Source organism: Prinia subflava, chromosome 5 (assembly GCF_021018805.1).
Source record: "Prinia subflava isolate CZ2003 ecotype Zambia chromosome 5, Cam_Psub_1.2, whole genome shotgun sequence".
Lineage (NCBI taxonomy): Eukaryota > Metazoa > Chordata > Aves > Passeriformes > Cisticolidae > Prinia > Prinia subflava.
This window is the reverse complement of record NC_086251.1, coordinates 57,086,293-57,112,045: the sequence shown is the minus strand read 5'-3', so window position 1 is coordinate 57,112,045 and position 25,753 is coordinate 57,086,293. Positions and strand designations below refer to the sequence as shown.

Genomic DNA, 25,753 nt, shown 5'->3' with positions numbered 1-25,753 from the left:
CTCAGGAGCAGAACTGCCTTCCATGAGGACAGCTGATGGTGCGGAGGGAGCTGAAACTCTCAGGAAGCACCTCCCAGCCTGTGGCAGTGCTTAGCCCTCCATTTAAAACAGAACAGAATCTAACAAAACACTCTTGGACACAAAGTCAATTGCTCTTCAATTCCCCAAGCACTTTAATTGTGTTTGCCTTTTCCATCCAGCATGGCTTTGCACAACCTTGAGGTCCCAGGAGCTCCCTCCTCACTGTGTTACTGGAGAAACTGGGCACGCTGTTCTTGCAAACAGAGACCCCAAGGTTGCTTGGACTCTGCGATCAGTGGAGCTGAATTTGCTCAAGGATTGATTAGCACAGCAATAATTCATGGGGATACAGGGGAAATCCTCCGGTGCTGATTTTACAAACAATGAAGTCAATGATTCCAATAAATCAACTTCCTTCATGCTGTCTGTAAATAAGTAATGTCCCAGACTGGGAAGAAGCTGGCTCGTGATGTAGTGTTGTGCTTGTTCTGAAAGCTTTGGGAATTTCCATTCTCTTTCATCCATTTCTGGACCAAATTCATTCTGTTTCATTTTCCTAATCAGCCTCCACTGCTTTTGTGTTCCATGTCATGTATGCTGGCCAGTGCTGAAGTCTGACTTCTCAATGCATTTTCAAAGATTTAGAACATTTCATTTGAGCTGCCTGATTAAAAATGATTGGTCAACTGGTACATCTCCTCTGTTTGCTGTCTCTGAGTGGCAAATACCCAGCTGTGAAGAGCTGCATCCTTTTTCCCTCTAAAAAACCCACACAGCACAAGTGGTGAATCCTCTAGGAGGGCACCATCCACATGAACTTATTGCTGTTGCAGAATGGGACAATGGAATTGTCATTTGGTGGCAGCCTCCTTCCCCAGTGAGGCTGCAGCACGAGTCAGGATTGGGCATTTTCCCACTAATTCCACTGGAATCCTCAAACCTGTATGGACAAGGAAGAGGGGACGTGGTGCCCCTTGCTGTGTGGGAGAGGTAAGAGCCCAGGGTGAAGAGCAGTCCCTGGAGGCAGTGGAGAGATGTCTGGAAAGAAAACATTGAGAAGTGTTTAGATTTCATTTCCCTGACCTGAAACCTTCTGTTGAAGAAGCTTGTCACTGCACAGGCAACCCCAGACTTCCCAAAGCCTTTAATGCTGGCTTCCAAAAAACCTTTAATGCTGACTTCCACACTCTGGGAGCATTGCAGGAGCGTGGCTGTTCCCCTCCCCTTTTGTGAGATGCCTTCAGTGGGTGTTTGAGCTACAGTCTCCAGATTTTCCACTCAGCCACAGAGCTGAAAAAGAATGTAATAAAAAGGCTTGCAAATACAAAAGCCAAGAATGACTGGACTTTAGCCTTAAGAAAGGAATAAAGCACTGCAAGACTCATTAAATAATGAGAATAATCCACCAATGAGAGCTTTAGATGAGCCAATGGGGGATGGCAGGTAGGAATAGGAAAGTCATGTTACCTCTGGCTAGATCATTAATGAAACCATTGCTAGACCACACTGTCTGGTCACAGCAACTGCTCAAGAAAAAAACTGGAAAACAGCTGCAAGAATGATTGAAGAACAAGAAAATATGCCTCGTAGGAAGACACTAGATAAGCTATTTAGAGCAGAATAAATGATGCTCTGAATCCTATCTGGCTTTAGAATCACTACATGTCTGTGGCCTAAAGACAAAGCAGCGAATTCCTCACCACCTCATTAGACCAAGAGCTACATGGACTGAAATTAGCTGAATCCCAGCCCTGGAGGCCTCTCTGTGCTCCCACCACAGGGAGCAGACTGGAAATGTTTTTCAGATATTGTAAATATCAGATGGGCAGAAGTATTTGCTCAGCAGAACATAGATCTCATCCATTGATGAGGTGACAGGAAATGGTGAGGTTTACTCAGAGCCCTTCTTTTGGAAAACACTGACCCTCAGAGGTCTCTGTGTGATTGGTGGTAGATGATTACAGGAGCAATTAAAAGCATTTAGTAAAATTTACATATTTAGTGGGGTATTTAGGCCAATTACAGGGTAAAATGGCTTGCTTTTGATTTCTTTTCAGAAGGATGTAGCTAAGCTGCAGGGTAAGTTTGGGGTAGAACACCGATTTGGCTGCAATCAAATCTTGTTTGTCATGAAGAAGGGAGTGGGGGAACATTCCTTGAGCATCAAGTCACTCAAATTCCTGGAGATGACCCTTATGCATGGAAGTGAAGGAAGGCCCAGGCTTGAGTCACAGACCCTCAGTGAGCCAAGGGTCCTGGAACACCAGCTCTTACCTGCCCTGGGCGTGTTGGCCACAAAATATTGCAGGATTGCCTTTCAGCCAAAGCAAAAGGGATATTTCCAAGGACAGCACTGCAAGAGACCCTTCTGGCTAAAAAGTGTCCACCAGTCACAGAGCTCAGCTGAGCTGATCATCATGGACTGGCCTGGAGGTCTGTCCTTAAGGTCTTTCTTACTCCTTTTTTTTTTTTTTACTGTTTTCCTTTGCTGGCTGCTGGATTGTGGCATCCCCAGGGCTTTGATTTGCAGTCTCCAGAGCATTCCCAGCTTCAGTTGCAGCAGTGCAACATCTTCTGAAGGGTGGTCCATACCAACAGAATTTAAGTTTCCCAGACAGTGACCCAAATAAAATCAAAGCAGTGTGTGACACACCTAATCCCTGAGGTTTATATTCTCCACCTGGATTAGCCAAAGAAAGATATTCTGAAGAAAAATACTACCCAAAATAGGATTCAGAAATGCAGGAGGCACTTAGAAGGTGCTGTAAAAATGTTCTTCCCACATTCACTTTTTTTTTCTGATGGAATATTCAAAGATCTTATTTCTTAAAGCCTGGGATATGTAGTTCCAGTTCAGTTATTTAGATGTCTGACCATTATGTGAACCAAAGGGAACTAGAGATCTGAAGAACTTTGATCTAAATGCCTTTGAGGTGTTTTTGAGTCCCTAGTTGAGACAGGGATCCTCCAATTACAGCCACAGAGACCCTTATTTAGAAGCTATGTGGTACAAAAAGAAGGCAATTTATAAACCAGATTTTTGAAACCACTCTTCTTCAAACAAACTCCTACCAGAACACTCCTGTCCTGTCTGGGGCAAGCTCAGAGAGCAGAAGACATCTGAAGAGTGGAGGGGAATTCCCAGTTCATTACAAGGGATTTCACAAAACTGCATTTAGGAAGGAAGGAAAAGTGTTACCCAGTGAGCAAACATGCAGTCAGTATCCCCAGGGACATCAGCAGCTGGAGAACAGACCACAGTCACTGTATCAGTAACTCCACATCACAGAAATCACCCTGAAAGGTGCCTTACAAGGAATCTGCTGACCAAGATCTGTCCTTTTGCCCATGCTCTGATTTTATATTTTTTTCCCAGCTGAAAAAGAAACAGACTTGGGCATTTCTCGTGCCAGCAGGTCCACCAGAACTGCAGCTGTTCTCATCCTGGTGGCCATCCCTGGGAGTGTTCAACTGGATGGGGCATTGAGCAACCTGGTCTAGTGCCAGGTATCTCTGCCAAGAAGGGGGCTTGGAACCAGACTGTCTTTAAGTTCCCTTCCATCCCAATCATTTTATCATTTTATGATTAGTCTGTGTTAATGCACCGGGTACATTTAATCACAGTGGACAGTCAAATGCACAGATTAATACTCAGAGCTTGCTGGCCAGGGCAGAAGATGGCCCTTGTGCAAGTTTGAGGCTTGGAGCAGGCTAATTTGCCCAAAACCATGAGAAAGTCTTTCCACCCAGGCAGGTGCCACCATCCCTGCTTGCTCACAGGCTCCTGGCTTCCTTCTCTGAAGCAGCTGGACCTTAATTTGTTGGCAGGAAGGCACTAGAATAAATGGATGACTTTTCCCATCTGATGTCACGTCAGACACTGCTTGGCTGTTGTGTGTATTCTGCTGGTGGTTTCACAGTCTCTGGGTTCTGCAAGCACTTCTTCACTGGCACAGAAAAATTCCCCCTGATGTGCAAATCCACTCTCCCTTGCCACAGCTAAGCATGGCTGAGATATTGCATCCTAGCCTGGTGTCATACCAGAGATTTATGTGTTGCTTTGCTCCATTAATCAAACTTAAGATGTTCTGAGAGTTCAGCAGACAGTTTATGTCCCATTTCTGTCAGTACAGGCCGTGAGCATTGCTGCTGTCTGCCTGGAGAGCTCTTCCAGGAGTGCAGTTCAGTCCCAAAAAGTTACCAAACAAAGCCCAAACAATGGGAGAAGAGTTTGGGCAAGATTGGCCACTGACAGGTGCATCTGGGGCAAACTGGGCATTGAGAACATCAATGAAAATTGTCACATAGTCCCCAGAAACACAAAATAAGCACGGATTTAAAAGCAGAGCTCCCAGCTCAGACCAGTTCATGGTCCACACACCAGGTCCATCCCACACAATATCCATCTACACCTTGCCCTTCTGCTGTAGTGTTGAGGCCCATGAGCAGGACCCCAGACACACAGACCTGTGACGAAGCCTTGGAAGTGGCCCAAAAGAGTTATTCAAGCGCTAGTGAGCAATACCCAGCTAATTTATGACCTAGCAATCATTTTAAAAGCAGTGTTTTACACATTCTGCACTTGGTTAAAAGCACCTAGTGAAGGGAGGGGAACATCTGCCCTGCTGCATCAATTGGAGCAACCCAGACTAGAGAGAAATGAGGTCCAGGACTGTGCAAATATTCAGACTTTACCACAGTCCCTACTGCACTCAGTGCTAAAAGCCAGGTGGTTTCAGTGCTTAATCAATATATCAATATAGTCAGTAAATGACAAGGGGAGTTCATATTTGTCTTGTTACTCCAAGGCTGCTCATAAAGTCGAGTTCATAATCCCACAAATGAGCCTGCATTACCCCAGTGGCTGGGAAGGAATTCCACATTGGCTTCCCATAGGCCTGTCCACTGAGAGAACAGGAAAAGATAATAACAGGGTAAGTAAGAGTAAACTGGAATAAAGCCAAAAGTAAGGCCTACAAATCTAGCAGGGCAATCTCAGCTCATAAGCATGACCCACCAAGTGGATACTCTGAACAGACTTTTGCCTGACAGAGGCAGCCAAATAAACTCATGGTATAAAAACACCATGAAGTTTTCACAGGCAAAAGCCATTTATTTTCACATCTGCCTGCTTGAAAGTGTGGTGGAAATTCTAGCACCAATACACTGATCTAGACAGCAGTGTTCCAAGAGCCAGGGATCATTTGATCCTCACTGCATTCAGAGCCAGGAATCCAAAGACAACCCTGGAGGTTTAGCCAACAAGGCAGTTTTACTGGGGTGGTAGAGGTGATGTGCAAATTCAGAGGTGATATGGGCAGGAAGAATATCCTCTGGTGATCAGACTGGTTAGAACTATTGACAAGAAGAAAGAAAATATAAAGTTTGATGGGCAAAAGAAAAAGCAGAGGAAGAGGGGAATATGGAGGGAAAAAGTAAAAAGGAGAGAAAGAAAGAGAGGAAAAGAAAGAGAGAAAAAGGAAAAATATCAGACTGATGCCATGCAGAGATTCACAGCAGGACCCATATGGGTCAAGATGCTAGAAGGAGAGTTTAAATGTGATGTGCAAACTGGGTAGACTCAGGATATATTTTTCCAAGAGCTCTTGCAATTCTTATATCTTGCGTGGGGGAAGAGTAATGGTAGGAGACCACCAATCTCTTTATTCCCCCTCAGCATTTCCCAGAGGCGACCAAGAGCCTAACTGAACTGCACAAACCATCAATCACAGCTCAGTGTGTGGCTTCACAGACCTGCTGCAAAACATCCACCGTGACTGCAAGGACCACAAAGCACAGATAAGAGTCTGGGAGTGATATCCTTCTGGCAAAGTGTAGCACAGCTGAGGTGGACTGACCCTCTACCCAAATAGCTTATCTCCAAACCATATTAATTGCTGGAACACGGCAGAAATTCCTATCTGCACCAGGGCTTTTTGCCAGTGCAGCTCTTTCAGTCAGATGCCACCAAGAAAGAGATGGGCCAGCAAAGCTTCACAGCAGAGTGAATTTCAGTGCAGCTTTTAAGTTTTTTAAGCACTGAAGACGTGAGCTGATCTTTGCAAGCAGGACCCAAGCCAGTTTGCCTGTGCTGAGGATGAGCCAGCAGGAGAGGCAGAGCTGGATAACCCTGTCAGCACTGATGCATGGCACATGTCCCTTCATATTCATCAGAAACATCCCCTGACCTGCACCTCCATGAGCCTCACAGCTGTCCTAGGAGCATCCTGCTTTGGAGGAGCTCTGCAGGCTCCATGCAAATTCCACCAAGGACTGAGAGTGCAACTGCTGTTTGCAGCCCTAGGAACCGTGTGTCCTCCTAAACCCCACCTCTGCCAGCTGTGCATTGCAGCTGGAAATTTGCCTTCAGCTGAGGGGCACATCTTCCTTCCCACAGCTGCTCCTTGAGCAGAGCACAATCTGCAGGTCTGCCTCCTGCATTTCTTGGCACGAGGGCAGACTGGAGCCTTGCCAAAGTTGCAGCTGGGGGAGAAAACAAGCACATGTCCCACTGCCCCTGTGAGCTGTGCTGACCACCTGTAACCCCCACGGCTCCTGAGAAGGCAGCAAAGAAAAGCAGGAGTGCTGCCAGTAACTCACACAGTTCATACCCCTGCTGGGACATGCTGGGGTTCCCTACACCACAAGAAGTTGAAAACCACAGCGCCAGGGAGGATTATTTTAAATTGTTTTGTTCAAGTCAGGCTGAAGGAAGAGGATGAGGCATCTGGACTGTTTGCTGTCTGTATCAGTGCCCATCTCCCCACTCTTGCACTTCTTCCCCAAGCTCTCCCACCCTTGGGCATCCATGCCCAGTGTCCATGAGTTCCCCTGGAAGCTGTGCAGGGCAGAGCTACCTCTGAGATGAGGAGAGGGAACTCCCTCCCCTTCCCCACCTCCTCTTCCAGTGCACATCACCAGGCAGCCCCAGCAGTGGGTGAGTGCAGCCCATCATTCTCTCATCAGCAAGTCTGGTCCTCACTGAGCCTTTGTACTTCCAGGATGTCAGGTTTGCTCTGTTTGTGTGCTGACAACACTGCTGTGTCTCTTTGAAAGCAAATAAAGCTGCTGAATAATCAGCCTGTCCAGTCACACTGGCAGAGACTTTCAGTCCAAGAGGTTTCAGACAGGACATTGTTCCCCAGTGCAGGAGCTATTAAATTCCATAAGTTTGTATCTGCTTTTGTACTATAAATTTTATCACCAAAAAAAAAAATTAAAAAAAAATCAGTAAGATGCTGCATGATGTTTTCAAGTTTGGGGGTTTTTTAATCCAAAATAACTATTACTCATTCCCAGCCTTCATTAATTGCAAGTTGTGATCACCTGATGGGCACCAGTCTGAGCCTCCTCCCCCATTCCTGACAAAGCTTTATGTTCATTCTTATGTTCAGCCACTTGTCCTAATGGTTAAAAAAATTAATAATCCATGTGCTGCAACAATATCATTATTTTAAGCAACCTTCCTGACAAATGTTTGGAGGCTTCCTGTTGACTAATGGGTGGGACTGGACTGCCTCACTTTCTTTCCAGTTGAGTAGCAATGATTTAAGCAGATTAACTGGATAACTAAATGTCATTACCCCAGATCATGTCCTTTACACAAAATAACACTAGTTACAGGAATTCCTGGTTACAGGAATCTGCTAATAATGGGGCTCATCCAAAGGCAATGAGAAAACATTTTTGTCAGTGTCAAAATGTGCCAATGGGCTCAAAATGAAGTTCAGTGTGATTTCTGCTAAAGGAGTAAATGTGCTGTGTTCAACAAACTAAGCCATGCTTTCCTTCATTTGCAACAGAATATGGTCAACATCCCTGAAAATATTCAAGCTCCTCTTCCTTCAAATCATCCACCACATAGCCCCAGGTACTAAACACTGCCACATCCCCTGTGATGGCACAGGGCAGGACACTGCACCTCCAGTGACACCCACCAAACACCAGCCACTGCTGGAGGCTTCATCACTTCACAGCCTGATAGAAATAAAATAATAAAAATCTCCCCCAGTGATCCATGACCAACCCATCCCAAAGCCCATGGTGGTGAGGCAGGAATCCTGTATTTTCAAGGCCAGGATGTTCAGTTGGTGGCTGCAGAGACAGGCAAACCTCCCCCTGTCTCTGGGATAGCAGCAGCGTGTGCAGCTCATCACCCATGGCTGTCTGTACAGAAATAAGCTCTTGGCACAAAGGGTTTGCTTTTGTTGTGACTTAGGTTGCCTTCAGTTTGGGTTGAATGAACGTGCTTGGTTCGGGATGCCCAGTGGAGGACGTGTGCTAATGTGTCTATTGGCATTTTGGGATTAAAAAACATCAAAATGAGGCCACTGGCTTGTGCATAAACAGCATTTCTTGTTTCTCTCTTCCAGTAACCGTGACTGTGGGAGGACAACAACACTTGCTGGGGCTTTATGACACTGCAGGACAGGTAAAGGACTGCACAACATTTATCATTTTCCTTTCCCATGGTTAGTTGTTACTGTCATACACTTCTGTTTGTTGTTTATAATGTTTGTGGAGTTTCACAAACAATAACAATCAGGTTTGATTTGTGATGGTTGAACTGCTGACCTTCTCCCTTTTGTTTTCATTCTGTTTCAACAGTAAAATACACACAAATACTCTCATTCCTAAGACTGTGTTTTGTCTAATCAAAAAAACAAAGCCTGATGAGGCTGTGCAACCCCCATATGTGCACCTCCCACTGCAAATACGATGTTTTGTGTAGTCAGTGTTTTCTTACCTTTACCACATGGTGGCATTGAAGATACAGAGAATAATTCCCACTTTCACGATCAGAAAACTGGTATAATTCAGCACCAGTCTATCAGTCACCAGCTGTTGACTTTTTAAGTGGTAACACAGCCAGACTTGCATCCCAATATCCCAATATTCTTCTTCCAGGACAAGGGTGTCCATTACAAGAGAGTCTCTATCCCATGCTTAGTTACATTTAGAATGCTTTTGCTGTTTCCACTGTCCACACTCTGGTGTGATTGCACTCAAAGCTTGCAGAATAATTTCACCCCCTGGAGTGGAGGAGAAATTATTTCTCACTGCTTTGCTCTGCTAGCAGAAGGGCAGAAGAAAGTACAGGGAGCAACACATTTTTTATTTTTGGTGAAATTTCCCTGTCCTAACTCCAAATGCCAGTGAGTGACAAAATAAAGAAAGGGACATAGTCTGCACAGAAACCTTGCAAAAAATCATCTGCTGAGAGCAGAGGGAGCATGTTCCAGGTTCCTCACAGACTGGGAATGTTTTAACCCACATCCACCAGCTCCTCCAGTCAGAGCTGACACTGAAGCCAACAGGAGAGAAAGCAGATTTGGGAACTTGCTTCACTCTCTCTGGGTTCCAGCAGCCCTGGAATGCAGAGCTTTGCTTTCACCAGGAGCTCTGCTTGGCTGTGCCAGTTTTGGCCATGGCTGACTGCTATGAAAGGCACAAACAGTGCAGAAGGAGACCCTCCTGTCTGCAAAAGGCCACTTCTTGCAGAATATACTTTGCAGCACTGTGCAGAGAGATCAAAAAACCCACACCAGAGCAGACTGTCACTTCCAGAAAAACCTGCACTCAGCAGAACTGGGGCTTTGATGCTTTGGGTTTCACTTTCTTTCATTTTATCCTTGTCATGTTTCTGTAGGCAGCAGCAGTCTTAGCTGGTTTGGTGGCCCTTACAGACCACACATCTTTCCTATCCACATGGTGCAAGCAGACGATCCAAAAGCCAGCCCCAAAATATGACCCGAGTCCTTGCCCCATGTCCAAAGCCTGTTCAGTCTTTTATTCTGTGTTCACAAGCTCAGAGCTCAGAGCCTGTGTCAGGATCCAACAGCCCTGCAAGCCTTTGCAAGCCAGACTGGAGTTATATTCAGTTCCCAGTCAGTTTTCACCCCGTGCCTTAATATTCCTACTTGTTTTGTAGGGCTGACAGTTCCACCTGCCACCCATTTCCACAGCAACACCTCCTCTCATTTGTCCTCCTGAGCCAGAAGGAACACTCAGCTGTCTCTTTGACAAGCCTCACCCCTCCATCCATTCCTCCACATCATTTTGCCATCCCCTTTTTCAAACTAGACAGTTCACCACCTGCCTCCAAACCATTTTCTCCAGCTTGCCAAGCTCATGTCCCTTCCAGACCGTGGTCCAGAGGATGTGGCCATCTAGCCAGAGCTCAGCGAGTGAATCAGCCCTTGATGACTAGATTGTCTCCGTGGAGGCTGGAGGGATGATGCTTCCCACATGCTCCAGTTATAACAACAGATCATCTGGGTTGTTTCCTCCCTCCTTCTCCTTGTGCTGTGTGGCTTTCCAAAGGCATCAGTGTGAAGTCATAGCCAGAAATAGCCCTTGACACTGCGATGCTATAAAACATACGCTAATGAAATAACAATTGGAAAGTGTACTCCTGCAGCAGGACCCTCTGTCAGCCTGAAGGGAGAGCTGGCAGAGACCCCAGATTTGAGGTATCTGGCTTTCTGTACCCCTGGCACAAACAGTCCTGGGTGGAAAAAACTGTGGTTATTTTGCTGGTGCAAAATGCTTTAGCAGAGTGTACAAGAGATCAGCACAGCAACAACATAAAAACAAAAGCAAAAGCCAGTTTTGCTGCATTTTTGGGGCCCAAACACTGCTGAGCTGATGGCTGAGATGGAGGGGAGGAAGCAGCACCAGCTGATCTCGGCCCTGGCACGTCACAGTCAGGTAACACAGCAAGGCCAGGTCTGGCACTGGCATTTCCAGGGCAAACCAGTGGCCAGGCCAGGTTAACTGGGAAGCCTCGAGCTCCCTACATAGCAGGCTGCACAATGCAAGCAGGAGCTGGGAAAATAAATAAATAAAAATGAGTTATTGCTCAGCCACAGCCCAAGCCCACAAGGACTCAAGTCCCTTCCCAAGCACGGCTGTCACTCGCTGCAGCTCCTCTGGATATATCCCACACCTATACAAATGTCCAGTCCCTTTTTTATATTATTTATTTGCTTGACTTCAACCATCTGTGAATGAGAAATGACCTTGTAGGGCTGTCTTTTCTAAAGGTCCATTGCAAGGTTTTGTAGCCTTCTCCTGGAGAGCAGGCACAGAGAAAAGGTCCTTGGCTGATCTGGTCTGGAGGGTCCTGTGCATGTACAGGAGCCCAGATCAACTTTTATCCATGATATTTGTGTTTTAACCTGTCTGTGAAAAATCCCATGAGCCCTGGTGGGAGGTGAGACCTCTGCTATGACATGCATGGCTGGCCCTGCTTACAACTTATATAATGTTCTGTGCTCACAGCTCAAATCAGGGATGCTCTTCTTGAAAAAGGATTTTCTAGGGATTCGGAAGGAACAAGGAAAATAAAATTAAATGCATGCTCCTGTAGCTGTCACAGCCAGGCAGAGCGCTCATGGCTTTAATCTGTAGTTTTAATGGTACAGTAAGTCCCAGCCCCTCTAAATATGCACGTCTGGCATATTGGAATTGGCTATATTTAGCCAATTTCGTCCCAAAACTCCTAGATGAGAATTCCTTGAGGCTTGCTGCCACCACGTGGCTGGTTCAGGAGCCTGACTTGCAGCAGCTAAACCAAAACCACAGAAAGGATCTTTGCCAAGCACCCGGTATCAGCCCGTGGTGCCTGTGCCACAATTAATGTCAGGATTGATGTTCTGGGTTAAAATAATGTCCCATGATCAGGCCAGGCTTTCCTAACCCACACCATCCACATAAAACTGTCTCTACAATGCAATTTCTCCTCTGATCCCATCACTTTGACATCCACTTTGTCTCTATTAACCTCTGCTGGGAGCCCGCTGACATCTCCAGAGCCTTGGATAAATCTCCTGTCACTGACTTTGCTTTTTCATGAGCTGCATCACTGGAGTACCCACAAATATCTCTGAGGGGCTTTTTCCTGCTATTCCTTGAATGCAGAGGCTCCTCTTTCTTGGGAGGTGATATAACCAAATATCTCTTTTTGTAAATGCTTCTTGAGATCCACACTTTCTATGTCACTGGAAAAACATAATTATGTCAGTTAAAAAAACCTCTGGTTTTAACCCAAATACTGTGGCTGGCAGGGCTGTTGGTAGTAAATGAGAATTTATTCTTCCTGTCAGAGTGTGTTTGAGACAATGAACATCCAGTTAGACAAAACAAAACATTTTGTTTGTGTTTTAGGATGCTTTTTTAAAACTTTTCTTTCATGACACAGAGCTAAATTTGGGCTCCTGCTTCCTTTCAGAATAAATAATTAAAGTTTTGGGGATTTTTTTAGAAAGAGTTGGTGCCAACAGTTTTTGAGTAATTCATTAGTATATTTTGGAAACTAGTGTTGATGCACAAGTAGGCTGAGTCAATTTATTACTGTATAGTCAGGGAAAAAGAGACTTCAGAAAGTTGATTTACCAGGCTCAATTCACAATTAAGTCCTCTCATTTGCTGACCCAATCAAAGCAAGGCAGAAGTAAGGCTGCACTAAAACATCATCTATTTTGACACACACTGATGCAGTCCTGCAGCACTTTCTCCTGCAGGACAGGCAGCAGCTTGCATTGTTCCTGCCCCTAATGTGGGTTTTCCCTGCCTAAAATAAATGTTCTCTTGTCTGAGAAACAGCACCCAAGTGTCTTTTTTACCCCATTTTATTGGCCTTATTTCCTTTTATTAACTAGTCTGTATCTGCAAAGCAAATCCACACCAGTTGGATTATCACACAGTTAGAACCAAAAGCAACCACACTGCAGAGGTTTGAGACTTGTCCAGAATGTAGAAACTATAAACTGCAGATCTACATCGCAGTCAGGCTCGACAGCAGCATGTATTATTGTTTCCCACACTCCAACTCTGTGTTCCTTCCCTCTTTTCAATTCTGCACCCCCTAAAAAAGCCTTTGGAACAGATGTATCCCCTCTAAAAAGCATCTGCTTCATTGCACTGAAGTTTTCTAACAGGTTTCATTGAACAGTGCCCACCAGACACAGCTACAAATGCTCCCACTGTCAGAAAGAGCCAGACTATCCCTTTCACGTGGCTTGCAAAACCTTTGCTGGCTCTCAGCTTCTCAAGCCTGAAAACAGACCTAAATTCTTCCTTGAAACTCAGCTATCAAAGCCAGCTCGTGACATATCACAGCTGTGATTCGAGTGTTTGAGAATTCACCCTCTTCACCACTAGCCCATGGAGAGAACATCTCTCCTTCCACCATCCATGGCCTGTGGAAACCCTGAATCACCCACAGTGAGCACCCAGGTACTGCGGGCTGGGTTTGATCTGCTTTCTGCTTTCAGCATGAGTGTCTTCTGCTGACAGGCACATTGCTGTGCACCAGGCAGGACTGTTCAGCATCACCTTCTGCACCAACAGCTTCACACATAACACAAACAAAACTTGTTCACACAGTCCCAGGATGATTGAGGTGGAAGGGATGTTCAAAATTATCTAATTACACACACACACACCCCAGCAGGGACAGGGACACCTTTCACTAGACCAGGTTGCTCACAGCCCCATCCAACATGGCTTTGAACACTTCCAGAGATGGGGCATCTTCCAGCTCTTTTTGGTAAAATGCTGATAAATCAGCACCCTTGTCCTGCCAGGGGTGGTTCCCCTCCTCTCCAGCAGCCACCTGGAATCTTGGAAGTGTGAATGAATATGAACAGTGTTGTTCACCTCATCAAACCCAACGTGACAGCCCCCCTTGCAGTCATCCCCTCCTTGTGACCCTCTTGCTGCTCTCCCCTGGCAGGAGGACTACAACCAGCTGAGACCCCTGTCCTACCCCAACACAGACGTGTTCCTGATCTGCTTCTCCGTGGTGAATCCTGCCTCCTACCACAACGTGCAGGAGGAGTGGGTGCCCGAGCTGAAAGTCTGCATGCCCAACGTGCCTTACGTCCTCATAGGGACACAGGTAAAGCTTCTCCTGAGAATCTGGAAAGGTTTCTTCTTTAACTCATGGGGAATTCAGCCAGATTTTCCCATTAGAGGAAAACTCAGGGACTGGGAATGGAAACCAATGAGCAGGTGTCCAGACTGGCAAAGCTCATCCCATCTTTTTAGTCAAATGTATTTTAACATGGTGACAAGTCATAAATACCTATGGGAAGAAAGGTTTTCATACAGGTCTCTAATGAAAAAAAAAAAAACACATCAAAGTTTGTGGCTAGAAGCTGAAGCTAAACTTCAAACTAAATTTTAAGAATGGGAGTAATTAGCCAAATGACATGGGAAGGAAGTAGCTTCCCTTCATGCTTTTACATCAGCATTACAACTGGTGACTCACCATCCTGCTTGTGCTACAGGAATTGTCAGACTGAATGACCAAACCCCTTTAGTTTGGCCTTAACATCTATGCATCTGTCAATCAAATTAAAAAATCCCTTAATATGGGTTTGTTACCAAGACACAAAGTGGATAAAGACTGTGAGAGTATGGATACAACAACATAGAAAATGCCAGAGCACTGGACAGTAACCTAAGTCAAATTGGAGAAAAGATCAAATTCTGGTTAAAAACCAAAATCTTCATGCCACAGGAAAGGCAATTAATCCAAACACTGGCTTTGTTTTCTACACTGGAATAATCTGAAACACCCATTTAAAAATAAAAGCATTGTCCTTTGGATCACACACTCTGAAAATGGACAGGTTTGAAATGCCAGAATGCTTCACTTTGATGTTTTCTGTGGAAAGAAAGGATTTTGTTTCAAGTCAGACTGAGCTGTGTCTGTCTGGCCTGTCAGGGTGGGGTTCAGGTGATACAATGCAGGATTGCAGCAGCTTCCTCTGCCGGTGGGGCTCTTTGCTGTATCACACCCATCTGAGCTGTGGCCCAATGACCTGCAAAGGAGAATTAAATCATGGTAAACTGAAAAAAAATACATATTAAAAGGTAAGTAAAGGTGCAATTCATTTCTGAAGTATCACCTGAGTTCAGGAGTGATACAGATGCCCTGATGTGGGTCTGCAAAGCCATGAATATCTGCCTCAAGAGTTTCAGGATGGGTTTTTTTGTGTTTTCCACTAGATTGACCTCCGGGATGATCCCAAAACTTTGGCACGGCTGCTTTACATGAAGGAGAAACCACTCACCTATGAGCACGGAGTGAAGCTGGCAAAGGAGGTAAGAGCTTCTCCTGATGCCACAGATCTGAGCACAGCTTCCCACTGGGCTTCTTTCATTCAAGGCTCCTCCAAAGCCCACTAGTTCCAGACAGAGATTAAAGCCTCTGTTCAAACAGGCTGGACCCAGGCACACACTGTGACCCCTGAGCCTGCACTTCCACTGCAATGTCAGTTCAAATATTGAATGCCCTGAGTGGGAACGGATCCAAAAAAGACAACAAGTCCAACTCCTGGGCATGAACAAGACAACCCCAAGAATCACACCATGTGTCAGAGAGAATTGTCCAAACACTTCTGATTTCTGGCAGGTGCCACGACTAAGCTCTAAGAAAAGCACTGAGGAACATAGGGCAGCAGGTGGCAAATGGGCATCAAAACAGATTTTACTGCCTGAAAGTCAAGTGCTTCTTGCTCAGGGTTCTGCCTGAAGGTGCAAGTGGCAAACCCCTCTCTGCAGCCAAGCCACCTCCTGTCAAACTCCTCCCTATCCCTTTACAAAAGCACAGATAACTGGATTCCCACTTATCCATTGCACTTCAGGCAGCAGAGAAGGCGCTCCCAAAGTTTCTGTGGCATTGTACATTTCTCCTGGAAAGGCAGGGGGTGAGAAGCACTCCCCAAGCCCTGGGATGCAGGATTCTGCATCCTGGCCTTGTCCCTTTATAAGCTGCAGGTGCTATTATTGTCCCTGACCCTCAAAATCCGAGCATCCATGAGCAGAACAAACTGAATAAGCCACAAGGTTGCTGAATAAGCTGAGGCTGCTTTCCCAGGCCTCTGTGGGTGTTTGTGTCATGTCAGCACACCTGGAAGGCTCCTACCTCAAAATGATGCTTTCCCATTCCCAGAAATCAGCTGGAAGCCCTCCCTAGGAGGAGGCAGGACACAATTGTGACAGTTCAGGGGAGGAGAGCCAAGTGTGTGAAGGGGTTCAGCTACAACCCAGCGTTTTCTTGAAGCCTCCCCTGCTGCCCAGGAGCTTGGGGACCAAGCTCCTGGTCCAGCACTAGAACATGGGTGCAGCCCCCTCTCTGCAGGCTGGTGCAGGGAATTCCTGCAGCCCATTCACCCCCATGTGCAGAGATACCCATGCTGATGCTGATTCCTCCTCTCTTGCTCAGGATGGCCACGTGAGCTTGTCTCTTCATCCCACTGATACAGAACAGAGAAATTGTCTGACCTCTTTCTTAGTGTAGAAAGATGCTGGAACAGCATCACTGTCTCTAAAAAGTGGATGCTCACTCTCATTTTCCCTCTTCTCTTTCAGATTGGAGCCCAGTGCTATCTGGAGTGCTCAGCACTCACACAGAAAGGCCTTAAGACTGTCTTTGATGAGGCAATCATGACCATTTTCCACCCCAAGAAGAAGAAGAAGCGCTGTGCAAAGTGCCACAGGTGCTGCACCCTTGTGTGACGTTCCCTGGGCAGCAGAGCCAGCTGAGTTCAGTGAAACCAAGCAGGTCAGAAAGGCAACGAAGGTCACACACAACTGGAATGGGGAGCATGACCAGAAAAAGGTCCTTCCCACCCAAACACAGGAGCTCTCCGTTCTGTGAAACCTCCAAGCTGTATCACCCTTGGCCAACTCCTGTCTCTGTGCTTTCCTAACCCTCCAGAGCTGCTTTGCAGCTTCTTCCCACTGCTGCAGACTGCACCAAGAGAAACCCGGATGCCTGCTTGGCTCCCCACCTTTAGGAATAAGGAGAAGGTGGCTTGTGACAAAACAAAGAGCTAAAGACAGCAGAAGAAACAGGAGAAATCCTTTTGTGGCCTTAAGTAAGAATTGATCAAAATTTGGGATTTGCAGTCCTTAGGAATTGAATCTGAATTGACTGAAAGCACGTGGAGATCTGTAGAAATCTAATATGTAAGATATTACACTATAGGTAAGATGTACTTTAAAATTGCTTTTCTTTAATAAGACTTGCTAGTTCAGGAGATACTTTAGTTTGTTCAAACCACATGGAAGCAGAGGTGGAGTGATTCCAGTTTGTTTTCACTTAATGGTCAAACTTCACAGCATCATCAGGATGTTTGCTGCACCCAAGCTATCAAAATGGATCAACATTTACCTCCAGACTTAAGGAATGTTCTTACAACTAAAAAAAAATGCAAATAACTGTATTTTTTACAGAGGAATGTTCAGGCTGAGCCATGTTTCCATAAGCTGGGAAAGGAAATACAGAGCTGTAGCATTAATGTACTGAAACAAAGAAATTCTGCCACCAAAGAATATTGCCCTGGACATGAAATAGCAGCATGGAACAATCTCTCTTCCAGCTGAGAATAAGGACGAGACACATTGCCATGGCAACTGAGAATTTACCTTATAGATCAGCTGGATTTCTACATCTCACCCAACAGCCAAGAACAGGAAAAAAAAAAAAGCCAAAGGTCATAGTAGCTTTAAGTGCTTTGAGGTGATCCAATTGCCTTAAAATTATCCTTTTTTTATGAAGTATTTCTGTAAAAAAACTCATCAAAGTGGAGTTGTGAACTTGTTGACTTATTGTAGCCTCCCTCCTCCCATCCATTTCTTCTCTCTCTGCTCTCATTTTTCCATCTTCACAGAGAGTGCTGTTTCAGCTACAGCATGGCTGCAATCCTCAGGAGTGGACTTTTCCACCATGGAGATGGGAAATCCAGCCCACAGGGGAAGGGAGGCTCCTGTGATCTCCCCTTGCTGCTGGGGAAGTTGTGCCTTTTCCCTGAAGCCTCTCCCGGGATCCTGCAGCTTTGCACATCACAGCAACACAGACACTCAGAGGTGAACTCGAAGGGTGTTACTTGCAGCTGCCTCTGGGTGCCCTGGCAGAGCCACAGGACTGTCTTCTCATGGATTTCATTCCCCAAGCAGGAAATCCCAGCACCAGCACACAAGATCTGAAGATGGAACTCCTTGCAAAAGCTGTGTCTGTAGGCAGCATGTCCAGAAGTGCCCAGAGGGAGCAAGTGCCAGCCATGCCTCATCCTCGAGCCCAGCCCTGCTCCCCTCTGCACCCACGGCATGAGGCTGGCAGCCCTCTCCTCCTGGGCACACAGAGCCCTGGCTGAGAACACAGCAGCCCCCAGAGCAGCCAGGGCACTCCAGAGCTGGGGATGCCCAGAGCAGGGAGTGCCTGCAGCAGGACCAGGGCACGGGAAGGGACCAGGCTTGGTGCAGTGCCCAGCCCTGCATCAGAACCAGGCTTAGGGACCTGAGCTCCTCCTTCAGCACAGATTCCATTTCAAAAATTGTAGAATGGTTTGGGTTGGAAGGGACCTCCAAGGTCATCTAATAGCAATCCCCAGTTTACCATGGACAGCTACAGAAACCCGGACAAAAGTCATCAGACTTGAGGCAAATGCTTTGCTCTGTTTTTACCCAGTGGCTTGCACTCACCATCCCTTTCCCCTTGCACACAAACATGGATGAAAACAAAGCTCTGCCATACCTGGGACATACAAGTTCTCCTTGCTGCTGGTGATTTTTGAGAGAATATTTTCTCATATTTTCTGTTCTGTTTTATTAAGTCCCAGGCATTTACTTCAGATGGTCTGGCTGCTAAAGTCCAGCTCAGAGTGAGGTCAGGGGTCTACACCATGCCACAGAGTTTGTGTCCTTGCCCAGGCATAGCAGTGAGTGTCAACAGGACACTGTCTATCAGCTGAACTATAATGTGTAAAAATATATTAGAGGAGTGTGAGGAGAAATAGGCATGGATTAAATAAATAATTAAGCTTATAACATGACTAGAAGTCCACTGAAACAACAACAACAACAGCAAAAAGCCTTTAACAGATTTCAGGGAAATTATATCAGCACTGTGCTGCCTTTTACTTCAGTGGAAATTAATTAGGATGATTGTTTTAGCTCATGTAGGTTGCTGGAGAGTGATGTATGAGTCTCTGGTGGAAGAAGGTGAAGTCTGGTTTAGCTGAAGCACAATGGAAATGCTCAGGTTGGAGCTGCCTGGTTTTCTTAGAGCTTCAAAAAATGTGGAAATAGAGGAAATAGAAACTGCAGAGTGACAGCTGAGCTCATCCTGACATAATGAGCTGGAAAAGTGAAATGGAGCGCCCTGGCATGCATCAGGGAAAGCCACAAATAATCAAATTGGGTTTTTTTGCCACTGAGTACCAGGGGTGATTGTTAATCTTAATGGAATGGCATAGGATAGGCAGTAAAATCAAAAATCAAGTGGGAAGTTGTAGCATTAAAGTAACTGCAGTGGTTTGAGGGAAGTTAACTACAAAACCTATGCTGCTAATGTCCTAATGTGTTAAACTGCAGCATCCTGAACAAATCTTTCCTAGAGGAAGCAGACAAAAAAGTGTTATATACAGACAAAAAATGTTAAGGCTAAGCAGGGGTTTCTTTGTCCTTACAAAATGGAGCACGTCAGGCTTGTGAGGCAGTAAAATTACAAGTTTTTCAAACTGATTTTGACGCAAGTTTGAATTCTGGGAGCTGCAAGAGAGGGAGAGTGGTCACAGTCCACTGAGAAATGGCCTCTGCACTCCATTTATTTTAATTTTTCTTCCAGCAAAAATAAATATTTTTTGAAAAGCCATGTTTAATGGCAGGTCCCCATAAACATTATTCCCGTGTTATGTTATGTACACACACCTGCCCATGAAATGTGGTAATTTCTCAAGGATCTGCCCTGTTACATTACTTTTTTGGGGAGGCAGGTACAGCACAGACCAAGAGGCTTTAGAAAGGGATTGTAGGCAGATGTAAGAAGAGTCATTGACTATCTGGCAAGTCATACCTAATGCCTTTTTTAAAAGCAGCAGATGGTGTGTGAACAGGCAGTAAAGCTTATTTTCACGAAAACCACAACACCAGACATAGTGCAAGTGCAGGCATAAGGCCACAGATACAAACTTCAAGTTATTTTCAAGCCCCACTAGTAATAAGGAAAGAAAATCAATAAAGGACTGCCAGGTGAAGAGAGATGGGTTTACTCACTGTGAGACCAGCTAGAAATCAGATCCCAATTTCACCTTAAAAGGAACACTGCTAAAGAGAGTCATAAAGGTTAGAAACCATCCCTGGAGCTTATTTGACAACATCCCCTTAATGCAGCTGATGTCAAAGCCTCTCCTGACAGACCTGCCTCTGCTAATGGTCTGCTGTCATTTCAAAAGCACTCACAACTTATAGGAAACTTGTTGGATCCTGTAAAACCCATCTCCTTTGGCCTCTTCTGAAACCTTCCTCTCCTACCAAGAGCTCTTAAGCTGAAGTTGCAGTTTCAAAGAGTGTTCCCAAAGCATTTTCATGCAAACCCCTGCGAGGAGATATTAGAGGTATTTGAGAGAGATCTCAATTCATCAGAGAGTTGCTATCACATTAAAACCACCTACAGGTGCCTCTGCCCTTGAGAGTCCTGTGAAAACACCAGGACAGTGGGACTGGGACAGTCCTGCCACTTCCAGCATGACTTGAAGGAGGTCCCACAAAAACTCACAGCTCGTCTGTACCTCCCAGAGCTCTGAAAAGTTGGGGAGAAGACAGAAAGAAGGCTCTAACCCCACTCAGGTCCATTCTCATTTGTTCAACTGGATATACGCCCTGTGTAGGTACAGACTTCACCCCAAGTCCAGCATGGCAACCAAAACAATCATTTCAGCAGCTGACGTTGATATTTCTCACCTTTTTTCTCTTTTTAAGCACTCAAAGCCTTCAAAATAGACACAGAATTATATATAGCAATGCATCTTAATATGAAATAAAGTTATTCCAAATACTTTTATTACAGGGACAGATTTTGGCAGTTCTCATACTGAAGAGAATCTCACTTCACAAGGAGCTGTCTCCAAGCTGTTCATGTCTCATTCAACCCCATTGGCACTGCTCAGGTCATGAGGGAGGCTGATTTGTGACCCATTCTTGTAGTTTAATTACCAGAAAGCCTCTTCCAGCCCTCTGCTGTTGGTGGCCTGTGTTCTTTGGAATACCTTCAGGAATGGTGACTCAATCACTTCCCTGGGCCTATCTCTCCCTTTAATTCATATATGAAAAATGCCCATCTGCTTTTATACCTTGCTTACAGGCCATGACCTTTTCCTGGACCTTTTTTTCCCAAGTGACACAGCAAATACCTCTTGAATACCACATGGAAACCTCACCTGGATTAAAAATAATTTGCAGTGGCATCAATCTGTCTCAGGCCAGGATTGTCTGAGAGCACATTTGTCTTCTCCAACAAAGCAATCCATATGCTCACATTGGCCCAGGGACCATTTGTTAAACAAAGAGGTAGAATGTAGGGGCCTGGCTGCACATGCCTTTCTCCATGTATTGTCTTTTTCCCTGAGGAGGACCTGTGATGTTCTTTCATCCTATATTAAAAAAAGAAAATCTGGAAATAACAGAACATTTTGTTGGTTCACCACTCTACAGGACTGGAGGAGCATCTGCTGTGACAGGAGGTGAGCATGGAGTGACCCACGTCAGATAACTTCTAGACACCTTTGAGCTCCTTGCAAAAATGAAGACAAATTTCCACTATGAATGTTTATTTTCCTCTTCATGAATAAAGACCATCTGAAAGCAGGAAAAAGCCTCCCACTGATTTCTGTAGTGGCTTGTGATCTCAGCTGTCTTCACCTATCAAAACAAAACAGGAACAGAAATAGTTTTGCATCAAAAAGTCAGGACAAAATCACCAATTAGAAGTCATGAATGCAACAGAATCACTTCTGCTTCGGGGGAGAGCTGCAAAATCAGGGCCCAGAGCCACAATTAGTCAGTTTGATCCTCAACCTTAGATTTCATTTTAAGATGTTAAGGGGACGCCCATAACTAGAACAGCAACAATGAAAAGTCTTCAAATTCTCTTTTCTTTGTTTCAGTTAAAGCTTTCAGAAACGTGGGAACAATAATCTGCTCTCTTGGGCAGTTCCAGGAACCACACCATAACAGCAAAAAGAGTCAGAAGCTCATTGTAAGAGGAAAACAAGTTCAGAAACCCAGAGCAACAAGCAAAAAATCATGTGAATTGCTGTCAGTGGTGAAAAATCTCTTTAAATTTGAAAATATGGATCCTCATCCCTTTCCAGATTGTACAGACCATAATGCAGCCTTTGGCTGCTTCTAACTATAATGGTAGGGTGGGATTTTCAAAGATGCTCTATGTTGGCTTCATTTCAGTCCTCATGAAGGCAATGGAAAATGTCAATGGGGTCCACACATGACTAATGTGGAAAACGTTTGAGAGTCTTTGTATTTCCTCCTTTTCTGACCTTTTAATTTGGCTGACCAAGCCTTGAGCCAGGTCCAAGAATTTTTTATACCTTCTGGCTGCTCCTGAAAGGAGTTGGGGCATCCACAGACTTTGCTGATCTCACCTTTGGAGGCTGGATCTGAAACACCTCACTACTGAGCTGAAGATGAAAGTGGTTACATTAACAATGTAATATTCAAGACATATGATTATCTTTGCTTAAAGAACCTGAAATCATTGCTATCACTTAATTTCATCTCATCCCATTCAGGGCACCAGGTTTGATGTGGTTTTGGTGAAGATCATTTTGAGCTCTCACTGACACCAGCTCTGGTGGATTTTGACTTTGATTGGAGGTTAACAAATTCAGAGGAAACAGTTGTCACCAGTCTACAGTTTCCAGATCTTCCAACACAACATTTGTTTGTATTGATAACATGTAGAAAAATTTGTCTGATGTCTGTCAAAGTAGTTTGTGGGTAAATCATATCCAGAGTGTGGCTATCATGTCATCTCTCTCAATAGTTTTCCCCTAAATAATCAGCTGTTCTAACTGCATCACAGACTGGCAGGCACTGAACTGCCCTGTCAGCGTGGAGCAAATGAGCCCAAACTCTCCCAAAGCTTGTAAATATTAATTCACTAATAAGCAATAACAAAAGGTTTTGTGAGAGGGGAAAGACACTGGCAAAGTCTTCTTCACTCATGAGCAGAGGTGACCAAAGCCCAGGGTGCCAGGTGGGGAATGCTACAGAGGAAGATGTGGTATGGTGGCCCTGATGCAGCCCAAAAAATATGGGTTGAGGCTGGTGAGTGGGCTGGGAGGTGTCTCTGTGGAGTCACAGCTCAGCAGCACCTCGAGACTGGGAGGACTTCAAAGAAGGCTGCAGGGAGGAGCAGGGAGATGGAGTGTGAGGAAAACTGCATCCAGTTTAATGTGTTGTGATGCTGATGCACTCACACAAATACAAGAATTTCACTGCACAGAGATTCTCTGCTCCCCCGAGAACACAAAGACAAGGACACTTCATTCCTTTCTTTTTGTGCTTACTTGATAGTGATACTTAAAATTATTCCTTTAAGAAATGCTTAAAACTAACAGTTCAAAAAGTTATTCTGGTGGAGTTTGTGAAGCAGATGCAATGACCTCAACACAAATCAGGACCTAACTCATCACCAGTCAGGTGTTAGCCAGTTAGGAGAAAGAGTCATTTACTTGATGTGAGCAACTGAATGTTTCTCTCTTAAAAGTTGCTGTGTGCAATATTGCTGGAATATGGGGCTGGTGAAACCAAAGGATGGGCACTAAAAGAGTATGTGTGACTTTTGAGTGGTATGCCTCTTTTTCAAAGATTAACCAAATCTTCAGAATTCAAAGCAAAACAATTTCAAACCAAGGAAATCCAGTTTTCAAGCAAATGCGTTCTGCATAGTTTAAAAATCATGTAAACACTATTAATTTCCTATTTACAGCACATAATTCTGTACTCTTTTGTTTATCATCTTTTAAACATGTAATTACTGTATATTGTAATGCACATTAATGTCATTTACTGTACATAGTTTATTTTAACAAAATAAATGTATTACAAACTATTTTGACAGCATCCTTTTGGGCGGGTCTGCTGTTGTGTTTGCTTTCCCAGATGCTGATCACATGCACCTTGCAGGATGTTTCAGGTAGGAAAAACACCTACCAACACATTGGCAAGGAAGATGATGAGCTGTGCACCCTGTGGTGCAGCAGCCAGGACAGGCAGAATCAGGAGGGAAAGTGAAAGGCTTATGGTGATGAAGGAGTTACATGATGAGGAAAGACAGCCCTGCTGGTCTGGAAATAAGGATATGGCTGGCTCCAGTCTTCCAGGGATTCAGTGCAGAGATGTGGATCTCGTTTTTAAAAAAATATCAAAATTAATTACAGAAAAAATAAGTGGTTTTGTTACCCAGCTGTTCATTAAAATTCATTTCAAGACCAGAAGGTATCTCATTGACCAGCTGGTCTGGTCTTCAAATTAAGCCTAGAAATGCCACCATTCCTGAGCAACATCCCTCATCTTGATTGGACCAAAGCAAGTTTCACCAGAGAAAGTCTCTTTTCGCATTCCTGCAGCTTCTGAATCTCAGCAGGTTTAACTAGCCCTGCCTGGAGCACTTGCAGAGAAAAGACAAAGCATATCAAGGTTTATTCCTAATAAAAAAGGCACTGCAGGCCAAATCCCTGGCTGCTATAATGATACATCCTTAGAGGAGCCAGGACAATTCAAGGGGGCACAGCATATAGCCTGGAATATATTTTATTCACCTTCCCCAGAGGAAGATGGTATTACTCACCAGACTCATCCATGGTTTGATTTTATCTGGGAAGAAGTGGCACAGAGGACCCACATGCCTGGGGTTAACAGCAAAGGCATCCCCCAGAGCAGAAAATTCCTAAATTGCTGCCAGATGAGGCTGGGTGGGTGTAGCCAAGGGAAGGATTCCTCCATGCAGCCCTGATGCTTTCACATTTCCCTGAATAGCCACAGCTGGCTACACTCCCTGGCAGGATGTTGGGCGAGATAGGCTTTGCTCATACCTGGCGTTTTCATGTGAGTACAATGAGAGCAGGAGGCAGCTGCCTGTGTCTCCCAAAGAGAAATCCAGCCAGTGCAGGGAGCACCCATCCAGGGAGGCATCCTGTCCTCCCTCTCGTGGCAACTCAGGTCTGTAGGTGGGGTAAAATACTCTGATTTCTGGCATGGTCATTCAGGCTGGGCACACCAGCTGCAGGGAGCTGAGCTCCCAGGGCCAGAACTGTGGCTGTCACAGAACAGGAGGGTGTTTTGACAAATCAAAGCACTGCGTGGCAGTGATGACCACTGGTCAGCTTAAATGAGCTACAATAAACCTGAGGCACTGAGGGCACTGCAGATGTGACTGCTCAAGGGACCTTACAGCCTATACACTGCACTGTAGAGAGGAAAAAATCATCTGTAGCATCCTTTCCAAAAGGGAAACTGAAGCACAAAAGAAATCCACTGCTTTTGGTGGGAGACAGAATGTGGTGTCACAGCCTTCGTGACAAACACTCCTTGCAAACACATGCCAAAGGCAGACTGTTGAACTGCTTTGGACAGGTTGGGTGGTGAGATCTAAATCCGTGGCTTTAAAGAGCATTTAAATGCTCCCAAGGAGGTGATATTTGCCTGGGAAGAAGCTTCTCATGCTTCATGCATATGTGGGCTGTGTTGACTGCCTACAAATTCTGAGCAGGACGTGCCACCCCAGCTGCAGCATTAAGAACATGAAAACTAAAGACCTGGTCACAAATCACAGGACAAGGAGTGATGGTTTTAAACAAAAAGAGGGTTGATTTATACAAGAGGTTTTTTACCATGAGGATGGTGAAACATTGGCCAG

At 45.1% G+C, this 25,753-nt stretch overlaps 1 protein-coding gene across 2 annotated transcripts in view; it reads left to right on the top strand.

The window, feature by feature from the left end:
* The window catches only part of RHOJ (ras homolog family member J), a 61,147-nt gene extending 37,189 nt beyond the window's left edge, over positions 1 to 23,958 (top strand). For both annotated transcript variants that reach the window (XM_063399552.1, XM_063399553.1), the window contains 4 exons: positions 8,394 to 8,452; positions 13,760 to 13,924; positions 15,040 to 15,135; positions 16,405 to 23,958. In XM_063399552.1, the coding sequence (XP_063255622.1) occupies positions 8,394 to 8,452; positions 13,760 to 13,924; positions 15,040 to 15,135; positions 16,405 to 16,551 (467 nt within the window). In that variant the 3' untranslated portion in view covers positions 16,552 to 23,958. The remainder of the gene's footprint in view (positions 1 to 8,393; positions 8,453 to 13,759; positions 13,925 to 15,039; positions 15,136 to 16,404) is intronic.
* The last annotated feature ends 1,795 nt before the right edge of the window (positions 23,959 to 25,753 follow it).